The sequence below is a fragment of the Blastomyces dermatitidis genome, assembly GCF_000003525.1.
Source record: "Blastomyces dermatitidis ER-3 genomic scaffold supercont1.6, whole genome shotgun sequence".
In the NCBI taxonomy this organism is placed as follows: domain Eukaryota; kingdom Fungi; phylum Ascomycota; class Eurotiomycetes; order Onygenales; family Ajellomycetaceae; genus Blastomyces; species Blastomyces dermatitidis.
Genome location: NW_025544779.1, coordinates 1340983 through 1357174, shown reverse-complemented (window position 1 = coordinate 1357174; position 16192 = coordinate 1340983). Strand labels below are relative to the sequence as shown.

Below are 16192 nucleotides of genomic sequence, written 5' to 3'. Positions count from 1 at the left end.
TGGTTGTTATTTGACTGTGCTGCGAACGCGACAAAGATATCTCGCTGGGCAGACCTCATCTACGGCAAAAAATAATGAATCATACATATGAATATTTATTTATTTAGTCGTGATAAAGTAGAGCACAGCGAGGACAATACATTATTATCCTTATCCTCTCTGCCTAACCTCCGAAAAAGAAAAATCCGGCACGTAAATGCAGTCCATTCCTCGCAGCAGAAGCAAGCATCAAGAGCGCAAGGAAGAAAACCGTATTCATTCACCTGCCACGTTAAATCCTAGGCATGATACGAAATAAATAAAAACAGAATATAAAGGTATCTCAGTAACTCCTTTCCCGCCTATGGCAATCCGCAAAACCACCCTCTTTGCTCACAACTGTCACCCTACCTCCTGCAACCTCCACTCCCACACTCCGGCCCGCGAATATCATCAACTCGCCCAATACGCCTCGTAGGCCCTCCACCTCCGCCACCACCAGGTCTCTTCCCAGGACCGCCGCCTGGTCCTCCTGGCCCTCCGCCGCCTCCACCACCACCACCACCACCACCTCCTCGCGAACTACCCCACCGAGACCGATGGATTTGGGTATTGTCTATATTCTGAATATTGAACTGGGAGCTTCGGGCGGCCGAAGAAGCATTTAACTAGAGAAGAAGAATAAAGCGGTTAGTTAAAGGCTCTGGTTTGTATGTCTATTGGTAGTATAGAGAAAAATAAAAACGGATCGGATGCTCAATTGGTGGGCAAGCTCAAAAAAAAGGCGTACCGCAAATAGGCTGACGATGTATAATCCGAAGAAGATGTAGAGGTCATCGATGAAGTAGCGGATGCGGGCGGAGATCGGCGGGCTTTGATGAGAGAGTTAGATTTCAGTGTCATTTTTAGTTGAGGGCGAAATTGAGATAGCGACGAGGAGATCTTATCCAGTGGAGGTGCGATCGCATACCTTTCTAGCATACGCCCATTTGAGAGGTAGGGTTTTGGAGATGACATTCTGGCTGTTTTGTCTTCATTCGCCATACTGAACACGGTGGAGGATGCGTTGTGGAAGTTGAGAGATGTTTTGCTTCTGTTAGGTGGTCTTTGGTTTGCTGTGCTTGGCGAGGACTGGTCTATTTTTGGAATATTTTAAGTTCTTGTTACTGAACTATTAATTTACATCAGACCAACAATTCCTTTAAACTAACACAATAGCGCTCTATGATATGTAGTGGAGCATGAAAAGCTCAGCCTAATACAGCCTCCGATAAAATGCAAACAAGTGTCCAGAACATGCGAAAATATCGTTCTATACAAATCCCAGCGCCTCTAAAACCCGAGTAAAGAAGGCTTCTGCATTTAGGATTTGTTGACAGCCCCCAATTCATTAATAATAGCCATCTTTCCATCTTAACCCATCCTCAACTGTCCATTTTGCACTCGTGAGCGGATGAAGCACCCCGCAGCTCGCACCAACAACAAGAAGTCCTGGCGGTCTCGATCCTTCCTCCTGAACGGCCAAATAGACATGTTCAAGCGTTGACCGTATAACTCTTTGATCTGCGCATGACGCTCTCTCAATCACCGCGCAGGGGGTATCCTTCGGCCATAGGACTCGGGACGCAGCACTCTCGTCCCCTTTAGCACGACTAGTAAGTGATTCGATGAGAGAAGAGAGTCTGTGTAGCGCCATCAAGAAAACCACCGTCTGTGTAGGTACATAGCTAGGTGGCTCTGGTGCTGCTCCTTTGCGCCCCGTGCCAGTGCATATCAATACTTGGTCGGCAACACCGCGGTGCGTCGCGGGTATATCCGCAAAGAGTGGCGCGCTCAATGCACTGGTGATTCCTGGAAGAACAGCGGGAATATATCCCTCCCTTCTGAAGAAGTCGTACTCTTCGGCTCCACGGCCGTACAGATATGGGTCACCTTGCTTCAGCCTTAGCACCGTTCTACCTGCTCGCAGGGCAGTTATGCCCATTTCGAGTAATTCTTCTTGCGCCTTATCGGCGTTCCCAGGGAATTTCCGGGCGATATGGACTTCCGTTCGTCGAGGGATAAGATCTAGCACGGGGGCCGGAACCAATTTGTCGGCTAAGATGAGATCTGCATTTTTGATCGCGTTGTGTGTTGCTTTAGTAAGAAGGTCCGGGTGCCCAGGTCCGGATCCTGCAAGGATGATTTTTCCTTTCTTTGGTGGTAAAGGTAGGCCGTCTTCCAACGTGGAAGAGGCTGTGCCGCTCGTCGATCGATAAGCTCCAAGTATGGCTTCCATATCAGCACCCGTGATTGAGGCTAACCGACGAAGCGGCCAATATTCACATATTTGAGACAGCCAACGCATTCTACGAGTTTTAGCAGCCTCGCTCTCCTCAGACGTCACGAGTGAGTTGAAGGTATGTTTCTGAGCGGTCGAGTCATCAGCCTCGAATGGCAGATTTTCAGGAGCTATATCTGGGCTATGGTCTTCTTCCCAGATACGTCTCCTAACTGTGCCGAGTGTTTCAACGGCGGCGCCGAGTCCAGATGGGAGATAGGCGGCTATTTCCCGCCGTATGCGGGCAGCTAATTTGCAGCCTCTGCCAGAGGTCGTGATGCCAATGTGAAGCGGGCCATCAGAGTAAGTGGAGAGTAGTGTAAATGTGCAAAGATCTGGAGCATCTGAGACATTTACTGGTATCCTTAACCGACGGCAAAGATGATATATGCGAGAGCCTTGAAAGGAGCCGTTAACACATATAAATATACGCGAAGAAAGGAAATAAAACTTACTCAAAGGATTCTGAGGCCCAAGAGTAATAAACACAGCGTCGACATAATTATCCACCTCGTTTCTTCCCAGGGTTTTCAAATCTTCATCTTGAAACTCTCTTCCAATATGGCGCACCCGTCCATCCTCAATCTTCTGCAGAAGGGGTGCATGAATTTCCACACCTTCAGGCGCAATGACAATGGGAATTGCCCCGATGTCAAGACACTTGGTGCATCGGGCAGCTGCCAGCGGGTTTGCGCCCACGATTAGATGCACCTGGTCTTTCACATCCAAGGCTGCTAACATGGGAGCTGGCCCAGGTGACTCGTGTCGCAGGTCTTTCATGATGTGAGCTGAAATGTTGATTGTGGTTTTTAACCTTTCAACTGCCGGTTGAGCAGAGAAATAGAGAGAATGCAATCTGTAGCAGTCTGTAAAGCTCTGACAATGAACGGCGAAGGAAACGAAGCAACAGATTTAAAAATATAAGGAAGCTCCGTGTGCATATATCAACGACATATCTGGATATAACTATATGCACAATTTTCTCAGAGAAGTATTTCACACCTGGGCAGGGGACTTTGATAGGGGCGATCGAGGAGGGCTTGTAGACAGGGGCTTAAAACAAGAGATAACGATTTCAACGAGTAATAAACCTCAACAATCAAGAGTGGAAAATAACAAGGCGCAGAGAGGTGTCTTATATTAAGGCAAAAAATACATCAAATATGAATTATGAATTATTCTATCTATCTAGGCACTGATTATCTACTATTCTTTTTCTTCTTTTCAGGATGGCGTGATCGAAGTAGTTGCGATTACGTAATAAGTCATGTGAAGAGTTAGTTACCAACTTGGGGACGTTTTTTATACCTCCTTATCTGATTCTTCTCAACCTTTTATTTCCCTTCTATTTCCCCATTTTCCTTTTTTGCAAGAGATGTGCTGGGAAAGGAGATGCCGAGGTCAGTCAGATCAACCGCGACTAATGATGGCGGGCACCTCGGTTTTCCCATCCTTTATCTGGCTTAAATATCTCGGGATATTAAGAAGTCCAAGGGTGCGCGTAACACCCAGGGAGGGGAGGCATAGAAAGAGCGTCTATATAATTAAACAACACTGATAGTGATCGTTCTATGTCTCGCACGTTTCAGATCTTTGTGCATGGAAAAAGAAAGTAGCTATCCCGGATGCTTCTGCCCATCCTCGAATGGATTTTGATGGAAGCCAACAGTTATGTCCTGGTGACAAGGGTGGTTTCGTGTTTATGCTGAGAATTTGATGTTTCGGACCCCCCTACCCCCGGGTCAGATTTCAATCAGAGCTAGTTAGGAGTCTCACGCTCATTCTTAGGAAGCTAACAAGGTAGAATCCCGAAGATAAAGACAAGGTCACGTTTCGCGATAAAATTCAGTGTTAGATCAGCTTTCCAGATTTCAATTGAGACTAGTTTATACATCTCTAACTGTTTCTAAGGATGTCAACAATGAAATACTGACCACATGCATCGACATGGAGTTCGGCGTGTGGAAATTATTTTGTCGGGAGGTCGATCAGCACTAATCGTAACTCTTTTGCTGATTTCTTGGGATGTCAACAGAGGAATATCCTGAAGATAAAGACGACATGTCTGATGATGGGATGGAGTTTGAGAAGTTCTTTGATGGGCTTCGATCAAACCTGCCCACATATTTTTTTTGGTAGCAGACATGGGAGGCTGTTACAGAAGAGAATGAAAGTAGAGGCAAATCTTTCACGCGAAGACCAACGGGCCTTGTTTGTTGAACCGAATGGCGAAGAGGAGATTCTCCACCGGGAAGTATGGGTCGGGGGAAATCCCAAGGAAGTGCAAGAAGCATAAATAACAGAGCATTGCAATCATTGATAGAGAAAGAAAAGGTCAACTCAATCTGTAAAATTTGTGAAGAGCAGCGTAGTTGTGACTTGAGGGCCTGGAAATCTATCCGAAAACTGGACGTTTTACATCTTTTTGAGAAAACTTACATTCCCATCGAAATCAAAACTTCGACAAGTGAGCATCATTCCCAAATTGTATTAATATTTTCGCAGGAACATATAACACTTGCACAGGTTTCATTGCTGATGGGAGACACAGGTACCATCCGAGAAGACGCAGGCTTAACCGCAACCCTGACAATATGGGGCCACGCATTCACGACTATGAGCCACTCGTGTACCTCACATTTCTGAGGCTTGAGGAGAGGCGGATGGATCCGATTGTGGACAATTTTAGTTTGGATTGGAGAAATCTCTTTAAGAGATTGAAAGAGGTAGACGGCACGAAGGAAATATGGTACCTTCGAGATGAGGTCTATCAATCATTTGAAGTTGACATGTTTGCGGTAATAGGTAAGCGAAGCATAAGAGCTTTCCTTGTATTGGCTTGGCTAATAATTAGCTGGTAGAGTGCGCAGAAACAACTGCAATGGAGTCTGTGCACGAACTTTTGGAGTACGGATATCGATATCCAGGGAGAGCAACGTACGCTATGAAGGAGTGGTTCACAATCCCCATGAAGGAGAAGGATTTCGAAGACCTCAAAAGACCGCATGAGAGCGTCGGAGAGACTGTCCTGAATATGCAACTACTCGACTACAGTGGGCTTGAGCAACAAGCCATCGATCAAGTGGAAGATAAGCTGCAAGAATTTTTTGAGAGCCGGCATCACGCAGGGTTCACATTTGATCGTATTGAAGCGAGATGGACGACATCCCAGAAGAGAACAGTTGTAATATTCGGGCCAACCCCCGAAGAGGCAGAACGCGATCAGGAGGAGAATGTGTGGGAATTCGAGTGGGCAAAATGGGTGTCAGATATGGGATGGGAAATCCACCAGCATAGGAACAGACATGTAGCCGGCCATTTTTATATGCGGCCACTACCAATGTGAGCTTTGGATGCTCAAGGAGTCCTGGCGCGGGCGCCAGTTGATGTCACTCCTTTGTTTCGCAGGGGCCTGCAAGTGGTTTGCTTTAGTTTTTGCTTTTTGATTTTTGATAGATGAAGTCCTTGTGTAGTTGAAGAATTTGAAATGGGTCATGTGCTATTATTGTGCGGAGTTTGTAATTCGTCGCAAGGTCAATTGTTCGGTGCTAAGCGCAGTCGCGCGTAGGGCGTAACTAGGAATTAGCCGCCCACGCTAGCTGGATGGACGCTTTGTCCAAGACGGCAGCTTAGCTTTGCCTTTCTGCACAACCCCCAACGTTCATTTTCCTTGATTGCCATCTGCATTTCCTCCGAGCACAGTTATAGTCTCATCATATTACAGAGCGAAATTTTGATAGCCAAGGCTGCGAACCTCCGCTGCTCATCCTCTCCAAACCATCCCAACAGCTCTCGTTCCTCTCAGAACAGCTGGTTTACTTGACGTATGATCATGTCGGACGGGACCTTGTTCAAGGCTGAGAAGGATTTTACGAAAGATGTCGATTCTCTGATTCCAGAAGCGCAGGAGTTGGCTAAGGTTTGCAGTTTTCGGACTCCTAGAATAGAGCATATACTAACACCAGCCGGTACCGTCACCTAGACCAATCTCCAAGGCGCGATTGACAAACTTTTGGCACTCGAGAAACAAGCTAGACAGGTAAATGCCACCGCTTTCCTAAAACTCCTTGTAGACTAGTACTTATAATATTATTCTCCCTAGGCATCCGATCTACCGTCCACATCCAGGCTTCTCATTGCAATCGTTACCCTCTCCAAAGAGTCCGGCGATTGGAAACTGTTGAACGAGCAGGTCATCGCGCTTTCGAAGAAACATGGGCAGCTTAAACAAGCTACAACGAAGATGGTGCAGGCTGTAATGGGATTCATCGATCAAACTCCGAATATGGAGGAGAAGATGACATTGATCGAAACTTTAAGGACTGTTACTGAGGGCAAGGTTTGTCACGACCTCCAATCTAGTTTGGCTGGGTTCTTGCTGATCTGTCGAGTATATAGATCTTCGTCGAAGTGGAGAGAGCTAGAGTTACACGTATTCTATCGGATATCAAGAAGTCTCAAGGCGACCTCGCCAGCGCTGTGGACATTCTCTGCGAGTTACAAGTGGAGACATTTGGATCAATGACCCGGAGAGAGAAGACTGAGTTCATTCTGGAACAGGTAGCTCTCTGTATAGCTAAAGGGGACTGGACACAGGCTGGAATATTAAGTCGCAAGATTAGCACAAAATACTTTGCGCGGAAACCGAAGAAGACTCCGGAACAGATTGAGAAACAACAAAAGGAGTTGGAAGAGCGGGAAAGAAACCGGAAGCCTGATGATCCACCAATAGAGAAGGAAGAGGATGTGACAGACTTGAAGTTGAGGTATTACGAGCAACAGATCATGCTCGCAAACAACGAGAATAAGTACTTGGACGTTTGCAAGCATTACCGACAGGTTCTTGATACCGAATCCGTTGAAGAGAACCCAGAGCAGCTACGCGCGGTAAGTGTTTGATGGTTCCTTTGGCATGCATATACATACGTTGGCAACGACTAACGGCATCATAGACACTTCAACGTATCATATACTATGTCGTGCTTTCGCCTTATGACAACGAGCAATCGGACCTCATTCACCGCATCCAAACAGATTCCCGAAACTCCCTTGTCCCCGTTGAAGCGCGCCTTCTCAAGCTCTTCACGATAAACGAGTTGATGCGATGGCCAATGGTTGCGGAGCAATTCGGGCCACACCTTTGCAGTACCGACGTTTTTGATGCCCAAACAAACCCATCAACTGACAACAAGGCACACACCCGATGGCAAGACCTGCGCAAGCGCGTTATTGAGCACAATGTCCGCGTCGTTGCCAAATACTACACTCGCATCCAAATGGGCCGTCTCACAGAGCTGCTTGACCTCAACGAGGAAGAGACCGAAAAGTACATTTCTGACCTCGTCACTTCCAAGACTGTTTATGCAAAGATAGACCGCCCGGCTAGAATCGTGGATTTCGCCAAACCACGGGATGCTGATGATGTATTGAATGAGTGGAGTAGCAATATGAAGAGCTTGCTGGGCTTGCTCGAGCGGATTGACCACTTGATTACTAAGGAAGAGATGATGGCCCGTATCCTTCCATCTAAGGCGGAACGGGCGACTTCCAAGGCCAAGGCTCGCTAGGCTAGAAGTTCTCTCTGTTCCTTTATCTACGTGGGTTTCTTCTCGTCATGTGTATGGTGAATATTCATTCTTTGGTCCTGCGTAAAAATGAATGTACAATAACACAGTACTCCCTCAAGATAGCCTTCTAATTAATGGAAGTTGTCGTTGGATTTAATACTCATAGCTTCGTAGAGAGGAAGGAATAGTATCCGCTGCGGATATATACGCATAAGTATTTCAGCTGTTTGGGCCATGGCCTCGGGTTAGTATTCGTACTTCTAATTCTAGCGGGTATGCAACGCCGGTTCTATGTCTATCTATTTAATTCGCACTGTGACCGCATGTCTAGTTCGTCGTGAGAAAGTCATCAGTCATCCTCCAAACGCAACATGAATGGTATCCCACAACACACCCCTACCGAAAATTACGATATTTAAAACGGCATCTCCATATCCTCCACTTTCTCTTCTAGCCCATCTCCTGTCTGTTTATCGACCTGTTCCAGACATTCCCTAATAAACCTAACTGCCGCATCCAAATACGGTCTCTGGCTAGGGAGAAAATGCCCACCAGGATGCCAGATAACCTTCCCTTCTTTCTCCGCATCGCCCTCACAAGCGCTAATTAACATCCTACTCCTCGCCTCCTCGACAATCGCGTCCAAACTCCCCAGCACGTGCAGCACGGGCGTCTGGATCTTCGGCCGCTCGTAGAAGGCGCGATACCGTGCGCCCGGAGCAATGAAGCCGGAATAACATATCGCGAATTTAAAAGGTGGATGTGTCAGGTTTTCAAAAGACGCCGGGAACGCGATGCCTGTGGCGGGATCCCCAGCATCAGAGGGAAGGACAGGGGTATTACTATTACGCTTTATATCGGCAAAGTACTTGAAAGAAGCTTTCCGTTCCGGCTCGAGTAGGCTAGCCACTATTGCCGCGAAAGCTGCACCTTGTGAAAATCCAAAAACGCCATCGAAGGGTCCTTCCTCAGCCAGCACGCGTGCGACGGCTTCAAAGCCCTCATCTAGCCCGACGTATTCTGGTGGGTTAGCTGTGCTGGAGCGTCGCCACCATGCATAACACTCGGGTTGGTCGGCATCATTGGCCTCTGTGCTTGCGGTGGAGGAGGGTTGGAAGTCTGGGATGTCTGAAGGGGATAGGTGGAGGGGTCCTGTTGGGTACGAGAGAGTGATGGCATGGAGGGGGAAAGATTTTTTGAGATGCTTTTCCAGCGCGCGGGTTTTAGCGCGGAATAGAGGTCCTGATTGAGTGTATCCATGTAGCATGAGGACTTTTAACGGGGCTTTGGATTGAGCGGGTGTTTGAGGCGCCATGGTGATCGCGGTGGATGTGAAGTGTGGGTAAGTGGATGGAGCAGGGCGGAAACAATTCACGGGTATTTGGTTCGTTCGTTAGAGAGCGGATATGTCTAGCAGCATGGCTATACCACAGCATATATGGTATATGTTTTTTGAGGGAGGATTGGAGGCGAATCTTCAGACGAATTAAAAGTGGACAGACTTCAAGGGGACAATGGCCATCATGATGATGGATAACGCTCATCTGGTTTGACTGAAATGTCAAAGATCTCCAAAGATCAAGATAAGATTAGGGTTGGATGACTCAGCACCATATGTGACTACGCTATAAACAAAAAACCTATACAAAGGAGAGAGCGCGCCCTCTGGAAGAAGACGCCCTCGCGAGCAAGCCCAGATGTCACCCAAAGAGTTGGGCTGATAAGATCAATGCGACTATTTACGCCCACCTGGGCAAGAAAGTTATGCAAGCCCACCACTATCTGGCGTCTCGCATTGATCGGCACAGTTTCCCAGCTACCACCTGGCTTCTGCTTGTTTTCTACTGCCCATGCCCTTCACGGCAGAAAATTGCCCCAGGCTGGTGTACCATGGAAGTCCGAACCGCCTGCACCATTTGACGACCTTTCCAACAAACATGGAGCTTCCAAACTCAGTGACGTCCAGCAATTGCTGCAACACCTACCCACATCCGTACAGTGGGCAGAAGGACTCGAACCGAAGCTCCCTGATGGCTTAGACCCATCCGACCCGCTGATGCCTTACTTGGACATATTATTTATTGGTATGGGGACTCTCACTTCACATACATGCCTTCAATTTTAATATATGGGGATGAGATCCAAGGTCATCTTTGCAAGCTTACTCCTGGAATGTATGTGACTGTTATTAACTGGAGCTCATGGCGTTTCATGTTCATTTCCATCGTAACACAATTCCTGTCCAATGTACGATCTGTACGCTGTGCATGATAATGGGCATGGGCATTGAAAACTGTTCCCCGCGTGTGGGCAAAACTGGTATACTGACCCGTTTAATAGTTGACCGCCTAATCCCCCCGAAAACCGTCTTTCATTTCTTTGAATTTGCCTGTCGTGGAACGTTACCCAATGGCAAAAAAACCGAACTGCCTGTCATCTCCTCCGAAGAAATACCACTAGTAGCTTCTCCCTACAGTGAATGGGCCCTTCCGCCCCATAACAAAATCACATTGCCCGTCAGCCATATGTTGATGAGCAGGGTAGGTTCAGATGAGGACCCCGGACGCCTCGCTCTAGTAGAGAAGCCAGTGCATGCCATGAAGGCCCGATTATGGGAAGGCATACCTCCCATATCAGAACACCAATGGAGACAAAAGGGTCTAGATAAAGCAGAGAACTTCAACTACGCGTGCCAATATATCGAAGCCGTTATCTCCGCGTTTGATTATCTTAATGTACCGCTGCATATCTCACACATGCGCGAGACATTCAATTATATGTCCGATCACCTGTCAGAGTTCGACGAGGCGTTGAATAACATCCGTCGGCGGGATGGGAAGGAGCCCAATATTAACACGGCAGGGTTGTGGGCAGACTTTATTCTTGCGAAGTACGAGGTCATGACAGACCGTGCGCATAGCTGGGTCATTTCTCACGTCGATGCACTGCGAGAGCCTCTGCTAAATGAAATAAAGGCGCAGGGGCCTTCTTCAGACGACACCATAAGCCCGGAGCAGCTGGATCTAGTGCATAAACTGCGAAAGCTCGCCGGCCTCGCCGCGGAGGCCGACTACACCATCTATATGTCCACGTATGGGTACAAAAACAGCTCTGGACCATCGCCGGGACGAATGGGTGACTGGCGGAACACAGTTCTGGAGAAACGCCGTCAGACGTATGTCAATTCATACGCATATTTTCAAAAGATCAACAGTTTAACCAACGAGATGCTTGCCAACCTGGCCGGTTATTACCCCACAGAATCCCCAGACGCGAGTCCCAAAAAGGAAAACGATTTGCTCAAGGCCATTGAGGGCCAATTGCGGATACAGGATCAGCAGCGGCTCCGAGCGCGATCGGACCCAAATCCAGGACCCCGTGCGCCACCTGTATGGATCTCTGATGTCACATCTCGTATCCGCGACATTAAGAATTTGGGGAAACCACCAATGACAGAGGTTGGCTTTGCCATTTATAGGCTCAGCTATGGCCAGAACGACGATGGTGTTGAATGGGCGGCTCTCAAGGAGGCTATAGAGAAAGACCTAGCGTCTTGGGGCGATGGTATCGATGGTGTAGAGGACATTAAGCCATTCCTGAAACTGAAATGGTTTGATGGACGAGAGCTTGGACTCGCGAAAGATGATATCGATGGTGCGAAGCGGTATGTTACCCAATAAACGCAACGAATAAAGGACAAGCAAAAGAAAAGCACATGAACAGATATCGTAATACCTACCCCCCCAATCCCCGCTAACCATATCTGCAAAAACCAGTCATTTCATCACTTTCCTCAATACACTCACCCCTTCAGATGGCATCGACCAAAGCACGATCCTCATCATCGACTCTGCCAGCCTAGCATCCTACGCCAAACCCACCACCGACGACACCGATGACACCGAAGACCACTTCCTCCTCGCCGTCGACGCCCATTACGACCCGGCCGAGGGCATCGAGCGGCCCGAAGAATCCCCCGGCTACGTCGGTTCCATGCGCATCCTAACACGGCTAGTGTGGAGTGAGTTATTTGCGCTGACGTATAACCAGGTAATGTGGTTGGATGAACTGTGGCCGTTGGCCATGGGACACCCGGAGCAGGTGTATGTGGGAACGACGGTTGGTGATTTAAGGTCGAGGTGGGCGGCTGCCAAGGTGGCTGGAGATAGTGAGTTGAAAGCGCGTTTTGAGGCGGAGTGTAAGAGGAGGGAGGAGGAGGAGGTGAAGGCGTGGAGCAAGAAGAGCAGGGAGAAGGAGTTGTAATTTTGGAATTTAGGGATGGTTGGGCATTGCGAGAGGTGGCATTGGGCAGTATCTTTTTTGTATTAGAGCAGTGACTAGTTATGTGGCTTGCAATATATCACTGCATTAGTTACTCTTCTACAGTACGTACCATATGGAAGCCTTTATCTTCGGGCCTACAGTAAGTGGGAGGGATTTATCCAGCACTGCCTGGCATCGCGAATGCACCACCCAGTCAATCCTGCAGTCTAAAACTATGCCTTGAAGATTTAAAACCACACAGGATTCCGGTAGAAGTCAAATAATCAAGTCTGCTTGATTTTCATGTTCAAACCAGTGTACAGGGGACAATGCCCTGCTTGTTATAGCAGCGGGAGAGGAACAGATTCTCGTGCTTGACAAAGAAATCGACTAAACAATCCATGTCGAGCAGGACACAAATCCAGACCAGAGAGCAGGTCGAAGTTGTCTGTATTGCCATACCAAAATCAACAACCAGACATCCTTCACGAGCAATCCTCCATCTCCCTCCCAAAGCAGGTTACCTTTCCAGCCAGGTGACACTTTGTACAGGAATCCATACATTTTGACCGCAACCCGAAGAGAGAGAGATATATATATATTACCCATTCGCGCCTTGATTTTCCTTTTCAACACTTGAATGGCCGATGTAGCAAACAAGAGGTAAGAAGTGGAATTTCAGGATCGATTTGTCGTTGTTCCTTCTGGAGGAGTTTTTTCTGGTAGGTAGGTGTCTGAAATAAAACAAGCATCATAATAGCAATTCATGAACAGTATTGGTTTTTGGTTTGGTTTGTCGGATGCCAGGTCTGCTCTTTGTTTCCCTTTCCCCTGAGAGTCCATCGTATTTTGGCAAATGCAAGAAAGAATGCGCAAGAGGGACTAGGAGATGGTTTTCTTTTGCTTTGCGTTAGCTCGCTTTTCTTGCATAATTCGGCCGGAAGAAGGTAAACTGCTCATTCCATCTTCTTCTATCTGCAGATCATAGATTTTTGGGTGGGGGGGAGCGGGGTTTAAGGTCCGCTAGAAAAAACAATGAGAAAGACAGAGTCAAGGGTTAGGTTAGGGTAGAAAAGTATGAAGACGGTCACAGGTAGCAATATGTGACAGAATATGAAAACGCCATTCGATTTTTAAAATTCCCCGTTAAAATTTTGGGTTGTTTTTTTGTATAATTAAACAAATAGCAACAATCATCATCATTCAAACAAAACGAAGAAGCGAAAAAAGCAAAACGATTTGCACCCTTTACTTTCTCCGGAACGAGCAACCCTCGGTCAATCTAGCCTTTCCACCAGTGGGTTGGCAGAGGACGGTGGAGCAGCCAGCGCAGATGACGACGGTTTGGGCGTGCGAGAAGACGGTTGTGATAGCGAAGCAGCCGGGGCATTTGACATCCATGAAGAAGGACCGGGGAGCAGGCACAAGCATCTAAATTACCATATCCGAAGTTAGTTGGCTTTTGTTCTTTAGGATGTATTTCGGTATTGCATTGTTTTGGCGGGATTCTCGGTAGGGACCGTGTGTGCAGCGTACCTTCAGCTTGTGCTTGCGGGCCTCCGCCTGGGGAGTCGGGTTGAGGAGATCGACCGCGAGAACCTATTGGATGAAAGAAAGATGTATCAGTATGATGTTCCGTTTCAAAAGAAAATATAAAAAAGTAATTTTTTTTTTTTCAAAGTTGTGATGCCGGCGACGATAGAGGAGGTCCCAGATATCATCATATCATATGCATTCCATAATGTACAAAGGCCATCCTATCCATCGCCACCGAAAACGCATCACACGAGCAGGCGGAAGCTTACCATCTTGACGGCTTGGAGATGTTGTCGATGCTGTGACCTGTGGGATGAACTTGTCAAGACGGACAGTCGGAGAGCAGCAAGGTCGGAGGGTCGATGAACAGGATCTCGAGGGGGAGGCGGCGATGCAGAAGAGAAATGGCGAACAGCAAGCCAGCAATGGATGACTACGCCGCGCAGTGCCCAAAATGGGCGATTGTGCACTCGCTTAGCTGGCCGTGTTGGGCTAGCGCGGCTCTGACTGAGTCAGCAGAGCTTATTTTCAGCCGCATTATCAACCCCTGCCCCTGAACATCTTCTACATAGTACATACACACGATGTATACTGCGTACAGAGTGCTATACCTTATCAGCGCAGCGAGGTTTGATGTGTGCCAAATACCAAACTGGCGGCAGTCATTGGACTCTATTATGTCTCAGCATCTTTCTTTTTCATTGCTAAGATTATGACATACTCTCGCCCGCCCTGTATCGATACTAACAAGCAGAAGGTCACACGCAAGCAATTGGATATTTAGATGTGTAGAGTTATAGGGCTGCCACTGGTCCATATATGGGATGTTTCATGCATATAAAATACCGAAGAATCTCTCATAGATTCTTGGCTTTCTCTTTTTATCTTTCCCTTTTCCCAGAGTCTAGACAATACTAGAACCTCACTTCCCTCAACCCCGTCCTCCTGAAACATACAAGCTCATCTCCCCATCCTATCCCATAAAACCCTCTTTAAGAATTCCCTCACCTAACACATACTCCACAGCCATGACCTGGGGAACTTTCCCGACTGGCCATGAAACATTCTGGGGCCCTCCAAACGGCGGCATCCCCCCAAATATCATGGCACCACCACCCCCAGCAGGCTTCGTCATTACCAAAGGCGAGGATGGCAAATTCACATGTGACCCCAGATGGGCCTCCGTATCCGCAACGACATACAAGTTCTCCAGCGACGGCAAAGTCGTCGGGAACCCGGCAAGCCCCATGGTCGCCCTACCCAGTGGCCCGACCCCGTCCGGCCAGGCCCAGGCGCCTCACTGGTTCCTCCCGCAGCAGCAGATCGCTGGCCAATTTCTACAAATGTCACCTGCACCTGTGCCTGCGCCTGCGCCTGTATCTGTATCTGCTCCTGGTGGCGCTTCCCAGCCCAGGCCAGCGCCCGCAGTAGCGCCCGCAGGGCCCTCCGTGCCATCGCAGACCCAGGATCCCGCTGCTGCCCCTGCCCCTCCTGCCGGTAGACCAGGGACAGCCTTTGCAGGATTGGCCCCGCCATCCCAGGTATACGCCGTCCTAGGCACGAGTTTTTTCACAGTCGTCGATGCGCAGGGGAATCTACAGGTTACTCTCCCTGGGCAGCACTCGGCGGCGAACCTGCCTCCGGGGTTTTTCCAGATGATGATGATGATGAGGCCGCCGTGAAGTAAGTTGAAGAGAGAAGTTTGTATTAGGGCGCTTTCGCTTAAAATAGACATCCCCTTGCGCGCGGGCGGTTGGAATGTTACCCTCTTGTACACGTGTTCTTGTTCTCTAGCTACAAGACTATCCACCATATTTCCTCATTCTGTTGATATATTTGGAATGGTTCGGCCCTTTAGCTACCAGTAAACGGCTGGTGGGTGATCGGGCTCTTCTTCTTTTGCCCCAATGTCCTACACTTCCTAGATTACTAGTTTTCATTTTCCTAGCGCCTTCATTGGGAGAAGGAAGGCACACGGCAAGTGTGCCTGCAATGTCTTCTCCATGACACTATATTCCCTTTGTGCCCATCTAATCTCTAATCTCTGATTTCTTATTCCAGTTTCGATTCTGTTCCCCTGTATTTGACAACGCGTGGGTAATTTGCCCCGTTATCAATACCCCATCAGCAGATTATTTTCACTTCTGTTCTGGGCTCATCTTATATGTAGGTTGAGATGATTTATCGATGTAACCTTTCACTTCGCCACTACAAGTGACTCCCATCAATTCCACTACTATGAATATATCTGTCTACCTTTACTTTTTACTTTATATGCAGTATTTTTGTCTCCTAGGTTATCCGGGGGGTGGGGCGGGGCCGGGCCGGCGGGGTAGAGGAGTTCAAGAATTAAAAAGTAGTTATGAGAACAAGGTTCTGCAACAAGAGATCATGAAATGGACTGATACTCAAGCAGGAGGGAAATACACACACAAAGCATAATACAAAGCCGTAGTTTAGATAGATCCACAGAGCTATACAAAACACACACACACACACACGAGATTAAGATTAATTGTATGAAGGA

The 16192-nt window shown here is 48.0% G+C and overlaps 8 protein-coding genes across 11 annotated transcripts; 4 read left to right on the top strand and 4 right to left on the bottom strand.

The window, feature by feature from the left end:
* Nucleotides 1–386: 386 nt before the first annotated feature.
* Nucleotides 387–996, bottom strand: BDCG_17214 (uncharacterized protein; the record flags this gene model as incomplete). Its single annotated transcript, XM_045426359.1, has 3 exons — nucleotides 387–647; nucleotides 770–851; nucleotides 950–996. The coding sequence occupies 3 exons, from the start codon at nucleotides 994–996 to the stop codon at nucleotides 387–389; spliced, it is 390 nt and encodes a 129-aa protein (XP_045281449.1).
* Nucleotides 997–1082: 86 nt separating this feature from the next.
* BDCG_05901 (uroporphyrin-III C-methyltransferase/precorrin-2 dehydrogenase/sirohydrochlorin ferrochelatase) lies at nucleotides 1083–5807 on the bottom strand. The gene is made up of 2 exons (XM_045421607.1): nucleotides 2755–5807; nucleotides 1083–2697 (listed from the first exon to the last, which is right to left on the bottom strand). Exons 1-2 carry the CDS (start codon nucleotides 3077–3079, stop codon nucleotides 1370–1372), a joined length of 1653 nt encoding a protein of 550 aa, XP_045277452.1. The 5' UTR covers nucleotides 3080–5807; the 3' UTR covers nucleotides 1083–1369.
* Nucleotides 4894–5645, top strand: BDCG_05900 (uncharacterized protein; the record flags this gene model as incomplete). Its single annotated transcript, XM_045421606.1, has 2 exons — nucleotides 4894–5104; nucleotides 5161–5645. 2 exons carry the CDS (start codon nucleotides 4894–4896, stop codon nucleotides 5643–5645), a joined length of 696 nt encoding a protein of 231 aa, XP_045277451.1.
* A 324-nt stretch (nucleotides 5808–6131) lies between the features above and the next one.
* On the top strand, nucleotides 6132–7866 carry BDCG_05899 (26S proteasome regulatory subunit N5; the record flags this gene model as incomplete). The annotated part of the gene is made up of 5 exons (XM_045421605.1): nucleotides 6132–6218; nucleotides 6282–6338; nucleotides 6402–6638; nucleotides 6698–7186; nucleotides 7252–7866. 5 exons carry the CDS (start codon nucleotides 6132–6134, stop codon nucleotides 7864–7866), a joined length of 1485 nt encoding a protein of 494 aa, XP_045277450.1.
* Nucleotides 6538–9406, bottom strand: BDCG_05898 (dihydrofolate reductase). Its single transcript, XM_045421604.1, has one exon. The coding sequence runs from the start codon at nucleotides 9179–9181 to the stop codon at nucleotides 8282–8284; it is 900 nt and encodes a 299-aa protein (XP_045277449.1). The 5' UTR covers nucleotides 9182–9406; the 3' UTR covers nucleotides 6538–8281.
* Nucleotides 8553–12450, top strand: BDCG_05897. 2 transcript variants are annotated; one of them, XM_045421602.1, is made up of 3 exons: nucleotides 8553–9950; nucleotides 10207–11530; nucleotides 11643–12450. In XM_045421602.1, the coding sequence occupies exons 1-3, from the start codon at nucleotides 9596–9598 to the stop codon at nucleotides 12127–12129; spliced, it is 2166 nt and encodes a 721-aa protein (XP_045277448.1). In that variant the 5' UTR covers nucleotides 8553–9595; the 3' UTR covers nucleotides 12130–12450. The 2 variants fall into 2 exon arrangements, with proteins under 2 accessions (XP_045277448.1, XP_045281448.1); XM_045421603.1 differs by having other exon boundaries at nucleotides 9507–10040; nucleotides 11643–12440.
* BDCG_05896 (40S ribosomal protein S27) lies at nucleotides 10925–14331 on the bottom strand (the record flags this gene model as incomplete). Its single annotated transcript, XM_045421601.1, has 6 exons — nucleotides 10925–11021; nucleotides 11106–12181; nucleotides 12260–13560; nucleotides 13666–13728; nucleotides 13935–14168; nucleotides 14314–14331. The coding sequence occupies 4 exons, from the start codon at nucleotides 14329–14331 to the stop codon at nucleotides 13378–13380; spliced, it is 498 nt and encodes a 165-aa protein (XP_045277447.1). The 3' UTR covers nucleotides 10925–11021; nucleotides 11106–12181; nucleotides 12260–13377.
* BDCG_05895 lies at nucleotides 14259–16150 on the top strand. 3 transcript variants are annotated; one of them, XM_045421600.1, is made up of 3 exons: nucleotides 14573–15348; nucleotides 15727–15758; nucleotides 15836–15961. In XM_045421600.1, the coding sequence occupies exon 1, from the start codon at nucleotides 14694–14696 to the stop codon at nucleotides 15345–15347; it is 654 nt and encodes a 217-aa protein (XP_045281447.1). In that variant the 5' UTR covers nucleotides 14573–14693; the 3' UTR covers nucleotide 15348; nucleotides 15727–15758; nucleotides 15836–15961. The 3 variants fall into 3 exon arrangements, with proteins under 3 accessions (XP_045277446.1, XP_045281446.1, XP_045281447.1); XM_045421599.1 differs by having other exon boundaries at nucleotides 14530–15348; nucleotides 15727–15961; XM_045421598.1 differs by having other exon boundaries at nucleotides 14259–16150.
* Nucleotides 16151–16192: the final 42 nt, after the last annotated feature.